This window comes from Nannobrachium achirus, assembly GCF_963921795.1.
Source record: "Nannobrachium achirus genome assembly, chromosome: 6".
In the NCBI taxonomy this organism is placed as follows: Eukaryota; Metazoa; Chordata; class Actinopteri; order Myctophiformes; family Myctophidae; genus Nannobrachium; species Nannobrachium achirus.
Window position 1 is genome coordinate 24,055,774 of NC_137815.1, and position 19,856 is coordinate 24,075,629.

The window sequence follows — 19,856 nt, forward strand, 5'->3', positions numbered from 1 at the left end:
ATAAAATTAATGAAAAGAAAGACACTGTAAGTCCAGTGGGATTGTGACAGAGTAATAGAGTGATATCTGGGATTGTGGTGCCGGGACAAAGGACAGATATAGGTCCGTAAAGGAAGGGGGGGTTTTCTGGGGTGGTGGTACTGGATGAAGCAGTGGTGTTCGGTGGTGGCTGTACATTTATAAGTGTGCGTTTTTTATTTTTTTAATAATAATTTCTTCCTCTCCTCCTCGTTCTCAACTTAAGAGCATCCACACCGGTCCACCACCATGCCAGGGATCTTGCCGTGTATGATCTGCTGCTTGTCATTAAAGTAGAGCATGTTAATGGGGGACATCTTGGTGGGGGTGCAGCAGGGCCCCGCAGAGCCCCGGGGGTTGGCGTGCTGCACCAGGTGGGTGTGCGGGTACTTCTGCATGAACATGTACTCGCACTGGCCGGAGCAGTAGTTGGCCTTGTAGCGCTTGGGGGCGATGATCCAGTCCCAGCCGAACGCCTCGAAGTCCACCGTCAGCGGGTAGCGGCAGCAGCGCGACTCGGTGGAGTGCTCGTCGCAGTCCAGGCCCAGGTTCCTCCGGGAGCGCTTGGTCGTCTCCAGAACCTTCACCTCCAGGAACGGCTGCTGGAGTCAGTGGGGGTGGGGGGTGGGGGAGAGCATGGGGGGGGGGGGACGGGGACAGGGACAGGGCGAGACAGACGAAGAGGTGGTTATAGGAGGTCACTGGTTAAGTGGTTTTACTTTTCATTCAGTTAACAAAAAGGCTGAAAAAACGTCAAAAAGGCACGCACATCTAAAGCCATATAGGCTGGGTGCTGGACTAATGAACAGTATACATGTAAGTGTCCGCACACCGATTTTACGCTCCCAAACTTACGCTTTGGGAGCATAAAATTGGTGTGCTGACTCTTATTTTCTTTTCATTCATTCATTCATTCAAACCTTTATTTATTATCGGTTGCCCTCGTCGAGAGACAGACCGAAAAGACAGTACAGTAATAATCCAATATGGACTCCAGGTTTTAAAGTTGGATCGCTATGGCAAAATGTAAATATTTGATAGCCTGGTAAATCATCCCGGCCAATCAGTGCCTGCCAATCACAGGGCCTTGCCGTGCATGCAAAAGTCACATGATCATGTGAACTGACACGACCAGGGTGGTTTACCAGGTTGATCAGAGCCGTCTATTGGAGAGTTGCGCCACGTCCGTTCACTCCATGGGGCCAGGTCTTCTACATAGACTTCTATCTGCGAATAGTGACAACGCACTGAACTGGAAGTTCACAGAATGCATTGGAGTTGAATGGACGTTTGTCACTATTGCGAGTTACATGAACCACCTGACCAGCACTGTTTTCTGTCCCCGCAATGACGCAACTCTCTATTAGACAGCTCTGGGCCAAGGTGCAAGAATATGATCAAAATGACATTTAATGAGGGCTCCAGCTAGAGTCCTGACTGAGAGCACGTTTGTTGACAAAAGTGGGAATTCTGCCCAAAAGTCTTGTTCTTTGATTTACTTTTTTGATCACCTTTGATGCCATACTTTCAAGAATACAGACAGTAACAGAGGTTAGGGTTAAGGTTAGGTTTAGGCATAGTTTTACTGAGGTTAGGGTTAAGTTTAGGGTTAGGTATCGTACTGAGGTTAGGGTTAAGTTTAGGGTTAGGTATCGTCGGACAATGTCTGCTGCAGAGGTGCTGCGGATTGATTGCCGGCAGTTCCCGCTGCCGGAAAATGCATTCGCTCTCCCTCGACCTTGTTACCAATTAGCTAATAGCTATTAATATCAAAGAATACAACAACTCTCTGCCGTCTCCCTCGTACTTCTTTGCACAAGTGAAATGCATGCATGCGCACACGCACACACACACACACACACACACACACACACACACACACACGCACACACACACACACACACACACACACACACAAACACACACTCACAGACACAGCAAGACTTAACCCTTAAGTTCTGTTCAGATTCACTACACCTTCGTTCTGTTCGGGTCATTTTGACCCGGTGGATATTTGGTTTAAAAAAAACAACACTAATATAAATTTTAACTTAACAAATCATCATGATACATTGACTTTGACTCAATACCAAACAATTCATATGATATATTTGGTAAATGTTTGCATTTCTGCTTTGCTATATCACATTAAACACTGAAAGAGCTAGGCGTTTTTACTGATTTAGCTGAAATCCATGTAAAAAAAATACTTCATTTATTACTGGGCAATATTGCTCATGCTTATAGGAAGGGGGGGAGGGTTCGGAATGGGGCTTCGGAAGGGGGGTGTTAGAAGTGGGGGTGACTGTGTGTCTGTGTTTTGGCATAATACTGTGTATTTCTGTGCTTCCGGGTCAAAATGACCCGAACAGCACTTAAGGTTCAAAAAATATGAGGGGGGTGTAGCATGGGTGTAGTGCAAAAATATTTTTTTTACATGTTCATCTCAGAAGAATCTTTAAGGCCAGTGAGTTTCAGGTGGAAACATTTTTAACTTCTACCTTTTTTTTCCAAATGAAAATGTAAAACGGGTCAAAATGACCCGAACAGCACTTAAGGGTTAATGTGGTGGAAGAATGCTTATACTTGTGGATTTAGCCTTTATATTTAAAATGTTTTACATGTCTATAATCCAGAAATCACTGAACAATCTCTGATGATTTTAGTACATTCACCATCATGCTTAAGGTTTTTGGTTCTGTGACCTTGGCACCAGCCCAACCATTTTGCTTGTGCAAATCGAAGGGATATGAAACCATTATGCTAACAAAAAAAAGTTCAGAGACTGTGCTGTGAAGGTTTATGGGGTACAAGCTTTGCACGCAATTGCATTTAATTCCCTCTTAACTTTGTACTACTATAGGATTGTTAAATGCTGATTGCAGGCCTGGACCCAATATGTTTAAAAAGCTAGTCAGCCACAAAGCCACACTTGTGCAGACGATCAAGCTACACTTTAAGAGTAGTAAACACTAAACAGCATGACTGAAGTTCCTTTGATCCTTGTCTCCGAATTGTTGACATCCAAACTATGTCATGTTCCGTCTTATGTAATAATGATTCATCACAATTTACCAGACCACTGGTCAGTGACACACTGCACAAATCCAGAGTGTTAATTTAAGATTGGGAGAGTGTGGAATAATAGCTACTGAGTCACGTAGCAAGAAGGACCTCACACCATTCCTTCCACTCGGCGTACCTTTTTAGCACTCATATTCTTTAGCGTGTTTTGTAGGCAGTTAGTTCTCTGGTGTCACATGAACCCTAGCGTCCTGATTCTGGGAACGGCATAATAGGTGAAAATATAGACAAACACTCTGTGGAATAGCTACAAGCTCACGAAAATAGCCAGTTGATACATTGGCTATAATTATTAGCTACTTGACGTGCAATTAAGTATAATAGGGTTGATGATTCACTGGCTGATAGCAGATCAAAGGCAGTGATTGTATTCCTGTTTAACGTATTTCACACAGTAAGCTAAGTTCTATTTGAGCACATCCATGACAATTTGCATTGCAGAAATAACAGTAATTTATGGTTTCTATTCTTACAATCAGGGTCGTGCAGAGAATGTTAGAGAGACAGGGGCTGACATTTCTAAAAGGGCCTTTTGGTAAGAATATTGAAAATAGCAGACCTCCAACGTGTCGACACGTTGTGAGCTTGGAGGTCGGCGATTTTTGGTGCTTTATACCACACTAAACTAAACATAATCAAGTGCATACTGGAGATGTGACATACGGCATGGATTTCTACACAGAGAGGGCACTTCTTTCAACATTCAAGTTCCGGAGAGTTTGCACTAGGCAATTGTCTTGAATGTTGCCTTCAGGTATGGCATGGAAAGGGGGCATTTTCATTTCTTTCACTGTAGTGAAAACTGCATTCATGGTCTGGAGAGGGCACTTTTTACAGACGGGTAAAATGGCAGGGGCTCAAGCTCCCTTGATATCTATGTGTGCATGTGCCTGCTTACCTTTGTCACAGTCACATATGTTTGTGTCATTGTTTGTCTAGGTCTTGTATTCCTATGTTATGTTCCCTGGTCTAGTTGTCTCGGTTCTATGTGTGTTTGCCCCAGCTGTCTCTAATTTGTAATCAGCCCTCATGTGTATATCAGTCTTATTCCCCAGTCAGTCTTTGTTGAGTCAAGGGCTGTGTCCGAAATCCGCCCTATTCCCAATTATAGAGTACTAAAAGGGGGTTACGCCATTTTGAAGTAGTGTCCGAATGTATAGTGACTAGTGAGCATTTCTGTACCCTAATATTCAAACAATGCATCTGGATTTGTAGGGTGCATTCGATGGTCACTATTCGAGCCCTGCCGCCCCATAATGCACTGCGCTGCGGCTGCTGCCTCGCACTTTGAGCATGCGCATGCACTATGCACACGCACACTGCAGGCACCTCTCTGGGCAGGAGGCAACGAACGCAGCTAGCTGTAGCCTGTAGCCACCTTGTTGCTGAGCAAACGCAACAGAGCCGCCTGTAGCAGAACCACCGGCTAAAGAAAACAACTCGTACAAATGTCCACAGCCTTGTCACCAGAGAACAAATTATGAAAAAAGCTATAAAGTTGTTTATGAAAAGAATATATGAGAATAGACACTGGAGGCTTTTGTTTTCCGATCTCTCTCTCTTCTTCCCAACCTTCCACAGCTGATAATGATAATCATAATAATATTATTTTATTCAAATTTGCAAGAATAACCTATTTTATCACAAACATGGGTGTATGTCTGCATGTGAGACAAATAATAAATCGGCTATTATTTATTGCTCCAAAAGCCAGTGCTCTGAGCGTTTTAACTGTGCTACGACGCAATAGGCTATATGCATATACGTCATTTTGTTCTACTTCCGGGCCTCTTTCGACTTCCTTCACAGGTGTTACTGATGACACTAATTAAGGCTCTGTTTGATTTATTGTACAGTGGTTCTTTAATTTCAAGGACCCCCATAACTCTATAAAAAATGGATTCCATTTGCTTCCATTTGTATACTCTCAGAGTTACACACCTGTATGGGGACATTTGGAACCCACTCAAGGACACTTTGATACCCACTGGTGTAGCAGAGTGTTTCCAGTGAGCCAACATGCACAATATCAGCACCCTGACTCTGTTTGACCAGAATGGAACAGACCCTTCATTAGTATCATCGGTAACACCTGTGAAGGAAGACGAAAGAGGCCCGGAAGTAGAACAAAATGTGGTTGCGACCGTTAGGTCGCAGTTACTTGCACTCCTATACTATCCAAACCTCCACCGGCTGTCAGTCCCTCCGTCAGTCAGTCAGTCTGTCAGTCACACGGCACACGTCACACTTTTCCTCTGCTCATATCTCCGCAACCGTTGCCCCGATCCATGCCAAATTTTGCACACACACTCCTTGCCTGCCAAACCACAACCTCCACTTTTTCACAATTCTCACATGGCCCTCTTCCAGTGCCACCATGAGGGCGATTCTTGCAAAACACATTTTTGGACACTGCTCCTCAAATCTTTGCCCTAAAATCACGCAAATCGGTACACAGTATGTCTACACTCATGTCATCAACATGGATCTGTCCCATATAGCGCCACCTTCAGGCCGATTTTTTAAAACACATTTTTGGACACTGCTCCTACAGATTTTGCCCTAAAATCACGCAAATCGGTACACAGCATGTCTACACTCATGTCATCAACATGGATCTGTCCCATTTAGCGCCACCTTCAGGCCGATTTTTTCAAACACATTTTTGGACACTGCTCCTACAGATTTTGCCCTAAAATCACGCAAATCGGTACACAGTATGTCTACACTCATGTCATCAACATGGATCTGTCCCATATAGCGCCACCATCAGGCCGATTTTTTTCAAACACATTTTTGGACACTGCTCCTACACATTTTGGCCTAAAATCTCGCAAATCGGTACACAGTATGTCTACACTCATGTCATCAACATGGATCTGTCCCATATAGCGCCACCATCAGGCCGATTTTTTCAAACACATTTTTGGACACTGCTCCTACAGATTTTGCCCTAAAATCACGCGAATCGGTACACAGTATGTCTACACTTATCTCATCAACATGGATCTGTCCCATCTAGCGCCACCATCAGGACGATTTTGGAAAAACACATTTTTGGCCTATTTGTGGAGATAAGCGACCGATTAGGGAGTCTTACTGGTATATGCATATGGCCGAGTAGTGTCCGAAATTTGCTGTTGAGTTCACTACACTACAGTAGTCCACTACATCTGGATCCCTCATATAGGGAGTAGGGAGTAGGGACGAGTTTCTGATTTCTGACACAGCTGTCTAGTGCAGTGGTTCTCAAACTTGGGGTCCAGATGATTAGCTTAATGTATTTTTTTTTTACTCAATGGTAAACAAACCAACAAACAGTATAAGTTTATACATGGGATCTGCACATTTCTAAAGTGAATTTAAGGACTTTCAATACCAAACTGGCCAAACTGTCAAATATTAAATAAGTAAGAGGCGAACATTGTGAAAATAGCCGATCTACATGCTCACAACGCCTTGCTTGCTTGATTGATTGATTGATTTATTGATTGATTATTTTATTAGACAAAAATGGAGAACAGTACAAGTATAGTCAATATAATTGAAATGTAGTACAGAACAAGTATAGTTAAACACCCTGCCTAAAAGGAAATTCCAACAAAGACTATTTACAGTCTTTTTTTATGTTGGAAGCCCTCTGTATTTAATTCATGGACATAATAAATAGCAAACAAAGAAAACATACAATAATATTGCAGTTATAAAAACACTATGGACAGGATAGGGGAAACAAGGAGGCGGGGCTAAGGTAAAGGGGGGGGGGGGTGCTCACTTCTCGCCTGTCTATGGGAGAAGTGATAACTACCCCCTTCTCTGGCCTCCTGAAAGGTGAGTTTTCAGGGCAGTTTTGAAGGATGCCAGCAAGCTACATGTTTTAAGGGAGGTAGTCATGGAATTCCACACCTGGGTGGCAGTGGTGTAGAAGGAGAATTTACCCATATTTGTCTTATGGGTTTGCGTTATCAGATCATTGTGTGCGCTCCCTCTGGTGTTCGGGTCTAGTGTCACCTGGCTGGCTGAGATCTTCATGGACCTCTTCTGTATTAAAACATCCTACAATGGGTTTTGCCTGCAGGCTGTCTTCATTGGGGTCCTCACCACAACCCCAGATCCTGACAACCTTGTGCGGTCCTTGCATATTGTAAACCACCCTGAATTAAGAGCATCTGTAAATTGTAAATTGTATTGATTGATGTCAACATCACGTTTATTTTATTCTCTCTCTCTCTCTGCCGGGTCACAGTTACTATGAAAACCTGCAGCTCATGTCTGTCTGTCTGTCTGTCTGTCTGTCTGTCCGTCCGTCAGTGAGTGAGTCACTCCACTCGCGCCCCAGCTGTGGGCAATCAGTGTGTGTTGTGTATTAGTCACACTGACACACACACACACACACACACACACACACACACACACACACACACACACACACACACACACACACACACACACACACACACACACACACACACACACACACACACAGCTCTGCCTCCAGCACCGTCCAAGTAAGCAGTAACACAAGCAGACAACACACACCAGCCCTTACAGAGCCAGATAGCCATACGAACCCTAGTAGATTATTACCGAGTGAGGATCGCATTCTCGCCACTGCGATAACGTCAGCCACCTCTCAAGAACTCCATGTACTGTATTGCGATCCGCCATTAGCGAGAGGCGGATCGCGATACCTGACAGTCGCCACTCGCCATTAGGGCATGTTACTTAATGTATTATATCAGGGGTCTTCAACAGGGGATCCGGGACCCCTAGGAGGTCCTCAGAGTTACTACAGGGGGTCCTCCAAATCTTTGTGTGATAGAAACATATTTTTCTTTACCTTTTTTATATTAACTACTTGAACCCTAGCGTCCATATTCTGAGAACTTTAGCCAAAAATAGCATATCTACAAGCTCACAACGCCTCACAGCGCGAGGCGTTGTGAGCTTGTAGATCGTCTATTTTTGGCAAAGAGCTTTGGAGGTTGGAGAAAAGAGCAGACTAAGTACAGCGAACAGTACAGTTTATTAAGTATTGACGGTTCAAGTGGTTAAATATCTGAAAACCCACATTAACATGAATCCAAAATATTCTGATGACCGTGCTGTCAAACAATGAAACTATATGGAATCTATGAAGAGGTTGTGGGGGTCCCTGCTTCATCTCTCTCTCAACTAAGGGGTCCTTGGCCTGAAAACGTCGAAGACCCATGTATTATATGATATATCTACATTATACAAATACATTTGTGCTACTATTGTAGGCTATGTGTATACATTCATGTAGATTTATGTATAGATCTACACACAGTTCAGTTGTGTTGACATTAAAACACCCGGCAAGGCATTAACCCTTTCCTTTCTCCTGAGTGGTTGCATTTGGGTTCTAAACACGACTCAATCTTAGCACTATAACCACCTGGGCATCATGAACCCTAAGATATTTAACAAATTAGCGCTGTTTTAACCCTTAGCGCTGTTTTAACCCATTCACTGATCAAAATGTGGAACGCCCTCAACAGCCTTCAAAAAGTGTGATTCCCTCCCCTCCTTCAAAACCACCATAAAAAAGCACAGGTCTGCAATTTGCAAATGGACCTAAACTATCTTCTAGCTTCATGCCAAAATAAATGGGTTAAAAAAGAAATAATAATAAAAGGGTTGGCTTTGTACTTGGTCCCTATGCTCACATGAGCTTGTAGATCTGCTATTTTTCGGCTAATGTTCCCAGCAGAATGGAGACACTGGGCTTCGAGGGGTTACGTCTTTCATTGCATAGTTCTGCCCGTCGCCTTAACTGAATATCCACAACAGTTTGGCAGTGCCCATGTTGTTACCACGGTTATTCCAAACAAGCACAAACACAACTGTCCTCAAAGCACTAGACTATACTATAGGCCTGTGGTAGTGATTCATGTATGATGTGAGCATCCACACTGAAGAACCATAATGTTCTGTATAAACACACACGTGTGTGTGAGTGATGAGCTGGATTCTGAGCGGCTGTGGGTGTTTTGTTCATCAAATTGCTCTGAAAGTGATTCCACTGATATCTTTTGCGCTGTTCTTGGAAAACTGTCTTTGCAAACTGTTAATAAAGTATTCAATCAATCAATCAATCAATCATTATTGTTCATGGTGTGGACAGCCCTTTACCATTAAAATCTGATCAAGAATTCTGATCAAATCTGATCAAGTCTGTTTGACAGTGACTGAGTGTGGAGTGTCCTAGTCTATTCTCGTCTCCTTTGTGTTGTCCTATGTTTTTTCTCTTGACTCTTTTTTGTCTCTTTCTTGGACTGCCCCGGGCCAGTGGAATAACCAGATGGGGGGCGTCGGGGCACACTACAAATCCTGAACCAATGAAGTCTTTGCTATCAAGTCGCGAGTCAAGTGATCAAGTCGTACAGTATGTCATACAAATGTCACAGCAGAGGAGTACAATTCAGGTCAACTTTTTCTTGAAAAACGGATGCTAAAATAAAAATAATGTTTCGAAAATATTTTATAAGAAAATAAGCTTCATATATGTGTTTCAATTAAAAAATGACCACAAAAAGCATAAAATAATGATACAATAATAATTTTGGCCATTGTCGGGCCGACAATTTTTTACATCCGAGTCTAACACTATCAAAGAATAGACTAGAATGTAAACAGTGTCGTTCCGACAATGGCCAAAATGGTTATTTTATCATTATTTTACGCTTTTTGTGGTCATTTTTTAATTGAAACACTTATATGAAGCTTATTTTTTTGTAAAATATTTTCAAAACATTATTTTTATTTTAGCATCCGTTTTTCACGAAAAAGTTGACTATAGCTCCTTTAAGTCTGAGTGGAGTTTAAGTCTCAAGTCTCTGCAAACAAGTGCTGCAACTAATCTTTCCCCCAAAACGGATTAATTGGTTTGAAAGGAGCCTTGGCTATCGTGACAAATAAAATGAATGAATATCTGATATCTATATCAAATAATTCCACAAAATATATTACTCAGAAATGATTACATTGTAAATGGCTGTCAAAGCAAGTAGTAGCCTAGGGCTTGGCTAAAATTAACATTGAGTATAGCAATTCAAAGAGCAGCGGTAACGGTCAAGGCTGGCCATGTCTGTCATCTACAGCAGTGGTTTTCAACCGTTTTCATACCAAGGTCCGTTATTTATGGAGCATTTTGATGAGATTTAGCCTCCCAGACCCAAAACTAGCTGGATAATATTTTGTCCACAATTCCATGCTGTATTGATGTTAGTACCATAGGAGAGATAACAGGCAAATGTTAATCAAAATAACAATTCTTCTACATTCTACTCTGTGTAGATTTCTTGTAAATTACAGTAAGTAATGCAGATGTGTAACAATAACTAACAATAACTCCTGAAAGTATAAAATGAAACAAGTTAGATCTAATAAGGGTCCATTGTTTGGTAGGGTTGGTTACCAACTCTCCATCATTTTGGCTGGGGACCACTTCGAATCCCTCAAGGACCACTGGTGGTCCCCAGACCACTGGTTGAGAACCACTGATCTAATAGCAGTGGTTCTCAAGGTGGGGCCAGCTGGGACCCTCATGGGGACCCCTATGGGGGGGCTACAGGGGGATTCCCCGCTAAATTATTGTTGGTATGGAACCGAATGAATGACACCTTACGGGTCTGTCTTTAACTCAAATACAAACGCACACTCTCAGGGGTAAATTAACACTCAGGATTTGACAGTGTCCATTGTGGCTCACACAGATTAAATCTTATCAAATGGGGTTCCTTGAAATGAAAGAAGGTTGAGATTCACTGATCTATAGTACAGCCAATAGGCTTAGTTTGACCTCTGACCCGGGAGGTCATCTGCAGGCTACCATAACCTTGACCTCCGGGCACAGCGAGAGGAGCACATATTTGCCTCCCGTGGTGTTTATTTTACCAAGCCTTCCTCTCTCCCCACGGTGGATCCAGCTGGGCTCCAGCACAGTGTTCTTGTGACGCATTCAAAAGAGGAACTTAAGCCGAAAGGCCAAAGGGGCCGGGAGCCCGCTTCAGCTCGGGCTTTAAGAGCTGACCCAGGGACTTGGACTTTCTTCTGCTTGTTGTGTTTGGTTTTGTTTTCGTACACATGCCTGCTTCTCTGATCTCCTCTCTTTCCCCTCAGAAAAACAGTGCATGCTGCTGTGTTGCGCAGAGTGCAGCCAGTTTATTGGCCAAGACACCAGAGGTGACCTCTGTTCTGTGTTGTCATGGTTCTGGCCCAAATGACCACACGAGTAAACATTGGCTGTTTGTTACTTAGCCGAGGATCACTGACTGTCCCACGTAGGATTCACAAATAGATCGCTCAACCAAATGAACCCCCGTAGCGTTCCGTATCGTGGCACAAACCTTTTGGCAAGAATAGCAGAGCTACAAGCTCACAATGTGTGGCATTGCGATGCGATCTTATATGTAGACCAGCTATTTTCTGCAAAGAGATGTGGTGGAGAGAGGGGAAAAGGAACAGACCTAGTATAGAGCCCTGGGGAACCCCAGTCACCTAAGTACATATATAGGTCAAATATATAGTTTAACATCCCAGTCAGCATCACCACTAGTGGCACTAGGTACAGTATACAGTATAGTTTCAGCAGTGATAACATAACAGGCAGCAGCACCACGTTACATTCAGGGCTTGACACTATAATTGCTGTGACTGCTGGTTCTGCTTTGGGAGCCAAATCCAACCTTGTCTATGAAATTGTAATTATTAATTATTTATTAGTCATTTGCAGAAATGGATTCTCTAGAATACTGATTCTCAACGTGACCTTTATGGGTCTGTGACGATGAGAATATACAAATGGAGGCATTTGTACACTCTCAGAGTTAGATCAACACTGATGAGGTTACAGTATAGATTGAGGATCCAGAAATAACACATTGAGAATCACTACTCGTTTGAGGATCACCTGCTTTTTTGTGTGTTTTGAAAATTAAAGGTTCTGGGACATGTTCTCATAAATCTACAAGCAACAACCGAACATGTGCTACAGGCAAGAAGAGCCAAGGCAATATACCGGTAATATGCAAAGGTCATTTCCAACAGCAACCGATCATACAAAATGTTGTTGGAATGAAATGCAATGTGTTACAACATTGCAGATTAAACCACGTTAATGCTGTCATGTTGTATAACAACATGATGATCAGGTATCATGATTATACTAGGAGGAAGATTGTTTCCAAAAACGTGTACAGAAAGTGTTAAAATTTGTTTTTTTATGTGGCCACACCCACCAATTAATTAATTAAGTATGCCTGGTTGTCAGGTGGGTGGTGACCCAGCTGAAGTTAGCCACACACACAGTGTTGCAACTATGGCACCGCCTCGTTAAGTGAGCGTCAGCCCGTCAAGCTGCATCCAGGTCCTTGTAGTGGAAAACCTGGCGCAAGTGGAAGGTGTGGAGCGGTGTGTAGTTGGGCCATGTCAATGGAAAAGGGGCTTTTTTAGTACCACTTTAAGTACCACTTTCACACCACTCTACCCAGGTCCTTGTAGTGGAAAACCTGGTGCAAGTGGGCAGTGTGGAGTGGTGTGGTGTTGGGCCATGTCAGTCGAAAAGGGGCTTATGCGAACACAACTGGCCCATGGGGGCTGGAAGCATGATAGCGATATAAAGCTGCATTGTGACAAACCCCACCCTGCCAGTGTGTGATTGGCTGAAGTCCCTTTGAGCTGCATTTGGACGCAGAAGCAGTCCCCTGTCCCCAGGACAATATTTACTATTCTGTCCCCCATATATGTAACTCGAACAGCACTGAGTCGGCTCATGCGACGTTCGCACCGCTCGGCCCGGCGACTCACTCGCTACCGCTCGCTCGGCTCAAGGTCGCCTGAGATGGCGCGCTTCCGTCATGGATAATAACTAGTAAGACGCCTCAGGGCGACAAGCGACCTAGCCCACAAGCGGGATGCAAACCCGGGGTGCATGGATAGGGAGTTGAGACACTAGTCCACTAGGCCACTGAGAGGCCGGTGCTAGGAACGGGTAGCCTGGTTCAGACCCTGAATCGCTAGCCACACCCCTTTAAAATTTTGTTTCAGCGATTCAGGGAGTCTGGTGTTGCTCTCACTGAAGAGGTTTTCCTCGTTTGGAAATCCGTCCGGCGAATCAGCATTGTGAATCAGCGTCTTGTGAGCAGCGTGGGTGGGGTTTTCCAAGAACTCATGTGTGATTCCATGTAACCCAGCACCGCCGCTGGACCAGGCCGCACATTCCCAAACATAAACATCATGTCGCCCGTCGCGGTAATATGCGATCGTATCGATCTCGCTATGAAACATCAGTAGCAGACATGTTGTGTTTGATTACTAGTTCGTAGCGCTCCTATTCTGCCTGTTTCTTTGGTTAGCAAGTAGCACTAGCAAGCAACAGGCTAGCCACTAGCCATCCACATAACAACATTACGTCATCTGCTTTGCTACTGTTGTGTTGGTGAACCAATCGCAAAAGACTGCCTCTTTGGCAACGCCCATCCCAGAAACTGCTGTAGATGGAGGCAATTTCAGACTGAATAATGGAGTGAAACGAAATGCAATTCAGGCTGACTGTCAGGCTAGGGAACGGGAGGAAAAGCCTTGCGTAGGGGAGGAGCCTCACACGGTTGTCATTCAAAGCGACGCCAGCCAATCACAGCGCGTCTTTTCCAGGACTAGGCATAATGCAGCTTTATATTTCTATTATATTTCTATTACTGCACATACTCCTACCTACGGGCTGGAGAGGGGGAGCCTGTCAGTGGGAGGAGACCCGGTGGGGGCTCCTCACAGCTAGTGATGGAAAAAGTACTCAAATGTTTTACATGAGTAAAAGTATCAATACTGCATGTGGAAATGCTCTGTTACAAGTAAGAGTCACAAATTAAAAATGTACTTGAGTAAAAGTAAAAAAGTATCGGTATCAAAATGTACTTAAAGCACCAAAAGTAAAAGTACAAAATATTTGAAAATAGGTGATCTACAAGCTCACAACGTGTCACGATGCTGCACGTAGTGAGCTTGTAGATTGCCAATTTTCATACAACCTATGTATAAAATATAGGGCTAAAGTGGTTCATGTATGTTTTATAATATTACTGTAATTTATATCTGCAAAGTAACTAGAAGTAACTAAAGATTTCAAATAACTGTAGTGGAGTGAAAGTACAAAATTTGGAGAAAATATATATTTTGGAATAAGTAAAAGCATTGGAAATCGGAAATACTTAAAGGGATATTTCACATACATAGACATTTTATCATCTAATCAGGCTTTTATGAACACCCTGAATGGATTTTAATTTGCTTCATTCAGTATTTAGACATTTAATGTAAATGTTACCAGGCCCTCCTCCTCCAGGGCCCCTCCCCATACACAGCCATTGTAACTTCAAACTCCATTTTAACCATGATAGATTAATTAAAAACACCCGTCTTTTTTCTGACAACGCTTGCGGTGACTGTTCGCCGCTTCACTTCCCAATGTATGAATAAATAGACCATTGTAAAGCGCTTTGAGCACTTGGAAACGCGCTATAAAAATGCAATGCATCATTACTAAAATCGATTCATTTTTGGTCAATAGCCGAATCACTTCACCTCTAATAATCTAAGTTAATTTGTGAAAAAAGTCAAATGCAAATAAAGGACTATACTGTATCATGGAATTGATTCTTGGCCCTAAAGCCTTGGTTATGCTCCATTGCAGGACGGGGTCTCATGCCAAAAATAGCTGACCAACAAAAACCTCACAACCTGTCGCATCCGCGGCTAGCAGTGAGCTTATACAGTAGGTGGGATACATACAGCATACCTATAGGACGGCTATTCAGCCACTTCACATCAGAAAAACCTACGAAGAGAAGACTTCCGCACACCTAATTCCTCTCAAGCAGGTGCGTCGGTAACAAGACAGTATAAGCAAGGAATCTTGGACAGATCAGACCTGCACACTGCCACTTGCCAGTTGGTTTAATAATAAATAAGGAGCAACGTTTCGGTCGTGAGACCTTCCTCAGCATGAGGAAGGTCTGACCACCTCCAAGATTCCTTGCTTAGACCAGACAGACCCCCGTCATGGTCCCAGGACAGGTCTGACAGTCCTTACCAGCCCTTCCTCGCCCGGTCTCAGCGAGGTCACCGCCAGATCGTTGCCGCTCTCGTCGAAGGCGTTGATGTCGATGCCCCAGTTGGTGTGCGGCTGCTTGAACCAGTTCTGCAGCACGTGTTTAAAGTCAATGCTCTGCCAGTGCCCCACCCGGGAGTTCAGCTCGATCTTCAGCGAGCGGATGCGGATGTGCCGACTGCCGTGGTCCGTGACGGGCTTGAGCCGCAGGATCTGCAGGTAGACGGTGGAGGTCTGCTGCAGCGGCCGCAGGTACACCCACAGCTGGGCCTTCAGCACCTTGGTGAACATCAGCTTGGGGCTGAACTTGAAGAAGCAGCAGCTGGGCTTCCCGTCCACCTGCACCAGGGGCTCGGCTGTGGGGGGAGACCAGAGGGGAGAAACACCTTAGTTAATAGATGCGACTCAGCGCTGTTCGAGTTATGACAGAATAGTAAATATTGTCCTGGGGACTGCTTCTGCATCCGAATGCAGCTCAAAGGGACGTCAGAGCCAATCACACACTGGCAGGGTGGGGTTTGTCACAATGCAGCTTTATATCGCTATCATGCTTCCAGCCCCCATGGGCCAGTTGTGTTCGCATAAGCCCCTCGATCGATACAGAAACTATAAGAGAGGAATCAACACGTTAAATCCGAAAATGATAGATCCTCGGAGCACAGGTGTCCACCAGGACAGGTAGGTTATTGTGGGCAAGCGTTGTTTGGAATTATAGAGGTGAGTGGAATCGCTGCGTTCATGATTTGAGGCATTTTGTTCACAACAAACCACTCCTGCAAACTTTAAACCGTCTTGATCACATGACACATGATGTTAATGTGTACCTATTTGCGTGATGTTTGGACAAAATCTGTAAGGAGTAATATTTTGAAGAAAAATAAATCTGCCTACTGATGGTACTATAACAGGAATATGTGAAATTGTTGGGGAAGAGCTTCTGCCCTGGCATCCAGGGAGTGTGTGTGTGTGTGTGTGTGTGTGTGTGTGTGTGTGTGTGTGTGTGTGTGTGTGTGTGTGTGTGTGTGTGTGTGTGTGTGTGTGCGCGCGCCCGCGTGTGCACATTTTGGCGTCGATTGGGCCAACGATGCTGGAGACGGACAGACAGGGAGCAGAACCTAGTCTGGGCCATGCCACGTTGGTAACATGGCATTGGTTCGACCTCACGTTGGTCCAACCACATAACTCTAAGCCTAACCCTTAACCTCAGTAAAATTATGCCTGAACCTAACCCTGACCCTAAACCCTAAGTGGGACATGAACATGCTCTGAAAGCGCTCAGATGGGTGGGCTGTGGGCTCTGATCCAGAAAGATCCAGTCCAGGAACCACTGGACTAATGTTTAACACACATTTAATCTGCACTCACAAAATATGTTTCAAAGCGCTTCTGCCTTTCTGGCCCGTGTCTTTGTTTACATTGACAAAGGTCAGAAGCTCCAAAATGCATTAATTCCTGTGATTGCATTAAAAACAAAGCTTTGAATCCGATGCGCCTTTCTTGATCATGTACAGTATGTAAGACCTGTTATACAACAACGTAGGCCTACTGTACGTTGTTACATCTTTCAAGATACTTATTTTTTTTTTAGTTTTTTTTAGAATAAATTTGGTTAGGGTTTAGAATCCTCCTCATGTCTATTATGGGTTAAAAATGTGCACCAGGCATTCATCTGAGTTTTGTGTGTTGAGAGTGCCAATCCTTTGGACTACAATTTTACAATTTAGGCATTTAGCAGACACTTTTAATCCAGAGTGATTTACAATAAGCAAGATAATAAGCAAGATAACATGTCAATATATCAACAACAATACAACAAATGCATAGCAATATCAATCTAGAAAAACAATAACATGGGGCTGTTAAGTCTGACATCATTTTGTAGGCAGAGGAGAACTTTTGCTCCCCAAAAAAGCAAATCTTTTTACTATTTTTACTATTTTTACTATTTACTAATTTTTCTTCTCTTTGTTGTTGAAAGGAAAGTGGTAGAATTATACTTTAGTCACCGGCTTCAAATGCTATCAATCCATTCAAAGGGAATTTGTCATGTGTAATAAGAGCCTTGAATGGTGAGAGTAGCTGGCATACTGTCTACCCGGTAGGTGTTTGTCATTATTCTGTGGGTTGATAATGGCTTTTGCTATTTTATCCCAGCTACTGCTATTGAAAACGAAACTTAAGCTCAGTAGGTGTTTTGTCATCATTCTGTGGCCGAAAATGTCACGTTGTTTTAGCGCTGGTTCAAATCTGGGGAGGGGAGAAAAATTATAATAATGACATTATTTAAATGTACTTTTCTCCGTGGCAAATATATGATAAGGTTATATGAATATGGGCATTGTATGGCTCAACAGTTTAAAGTTTGTTACAGTTGCTATGGCAACCATAACAACGTGATTTCTTTTTGTTTATGTTTCTTTAAATTAATTCCCCTCCAATCCACAAAATGCAGCTTCTGGGTGATTCCCCCACGGGATAAATAAAGGAATCTATCTATCTATCAATCAATCAATCAATCAATCAAACAAGTTTATACACAGCTTTTTTTTTTTTTTGTAATCTTTTTCGAACTTGTTAGAGTCTGTTTAGACACTTCTCTTCATACACAAAGGACAATGGTAGTCTACTGGTTGAGATACTTGATCTGCAATCCTTCTACTTTTCCGCAGGGCAGAGGTTCAATTCCCAGAAGGGGTTGTGAATGGAACATAATTATTAGAGCACATAGTTTCCACATTCGCTTTTTTTTGCTCAAAGGGGCTTTTCTAAATATATGTTATATAAATATTGGTCCATAATACGGTTTTATATAGGTTTTACACTAAACAACCACTCGGATATTCATGATTATTCTGTCCAAAGAAATCACAATTTACAATATTATCGCGATAATCCTATCCTAACATCCATTATCCTGGGGAGGAACATTAAACATGCTAATTTAATTGTTTTATTGGCTATATAGACTATTCTATATCATCCCTAGCCCATTGGTTCTCAAAGTGGGGTCCGGGGAACCCCAGGGGTCCTTCAGGGAGTTCCAGGGGATCCCCAGCTAAATGATAGTTAGGAACCAAATGGACCCTTATGGGTCTGTAACTCAGAGAGCTAGCCTACACTCTCCGAGTTCAATTAATATTGATTTTACAATAATAAATGGGGTCATAGAGATTAAATGGGGGGTCCGTAGCCTAATGGAAAAGCAAACTAGGGGTCCTTGAAATTAAAATGGTTGGGAAAATCGGCTGAAAAAATCTTCTCTTATGGGGGTCCCCGGCATTACATTGACTCAGTTCCACAGATAGGCTACATGTTGTGAAAACAGCAGATCTACAAGCTTGCTTGCAAAGGCATTGCCATTTTTGAGACGCCATTTTATTATTCTGCTCCAGGATTCTGGCTACCCCCCCCCCCCCCCCCCCCCAAATCACATGTGCGAAGTCCGAATATGCAGGTTTTATTTCGATGCACCATCGTCTGTACGACAACCAGAAGTGCCTCAAATAGCCACTTCCTGGTGTGTTTCAGGCAGTTCCCGGAAGTAACCCTGGAATTTTACCACTTCCCTAGACTAATTTTGGGACGCAGAGTTGAATGGTACCAGTCTTATGTCTTTATAACAACCGGAAGTGCCTCAAATAGCCACTTCCTGGTGTGTTTCAGGCAGTTCCAGGTCAGTAGGTGTTCCGATATATTTTTTATCCAAAACTACACGTAATTTTAGCCCTAAGGTTGAAATTAGTAAGGCAAATATCCTATTGTGATTTTATAGTAATTAAAAGAATGCTAACCCTAGCGTCGCACAGCGAATGTCGCAACGAAACGAAACACATATCAAAGCGTGCGTCTCAATGCGCTCTAAAACATACTAAAAGATGAGCCCATGAAATGCATTGGTTCGTGAATAAAAGCCAACCCTAGTTAGCCTAGGGTTAGCCTTTTAGCCTTAAAAACTCAGAGACGATAAGATATCAGAACTTCGTTTTGAGATATGTTGTAGTGCTTTCCGAGACGAACATTTTGATATCTCATATGTCCCTCTACGACATTCTTATCCCTGGGATCTCCAATTTCACAAGGGTCATAGAGTGTATACCCCTTAGAGCCCTTTGGCCAGCAAACCAAAGTTACCAATCAACTCACAGGAGTGTTTGTGTGCGAGGAGAGTTATATAGGCTTGTTCGTCTCTGCGATACGAACACGCTGATGTGTCTATCATCTCTCTACGACATTCGTGTACGGAGTAAAACGTACCCCTAGTTGGAATTAGGGTTAGCCCCCTAGGGGTCGCTCAGAAATGACACACACATCAATGCGTCCGTCTCGGTGAGCAGATCAAGAATCTGTTACCCTTTTGTCTCTACGACCCCTAGAACCCGAGCTAGCCCTTCTAGAAGTGTTAGAAACGGACCGAAATATTTTCAAACAACGGCACCAGCACCAACGGACTTGGCGTCAAAAAGTAAGTCGGAATAAGTGTACTTTATCCGAAAAAATGTGTAATCGTGTTCATGGCGTGCAAATTTCGTGTCTTTTTCACAATAGGAAAGGGTTAAAATTGTCGGAGATTCCCGAAACCCATTCCATTGGATCGGGCATACTTCAAATATGAAAGGCGTGTCCT

At 43.3% G+C, this 19,856-nt stretch overlaps 1 protein-coding gene across 1 annotated transcript in view; it reads right to left on the minus strand.

Annotated features, from left to right (window-relative positions):
- Positions 1-239: 239 nt before the first annotated feature.
- LOC308286924 (growth/differentiation factor 11-like) overlaps positions 240-19,856 on the minus strand; it is a gene marked incomplete at both ends in the record, with an annotated part of 64,523 nt that continues 44,906 nt past the window's right edge. The window contains 2 exons of the mRNA XM_080728046.1: positions 240-620; positions 15,215-15,588. Of these exons, the coding sequence (XP_080584172.1) occupies positions 240-620; positions 15,215-15,588 (755 nt within the window). The remainder of the gene's footprint in view (positions 621-15,214; positions 15,589-19,856) is intronic.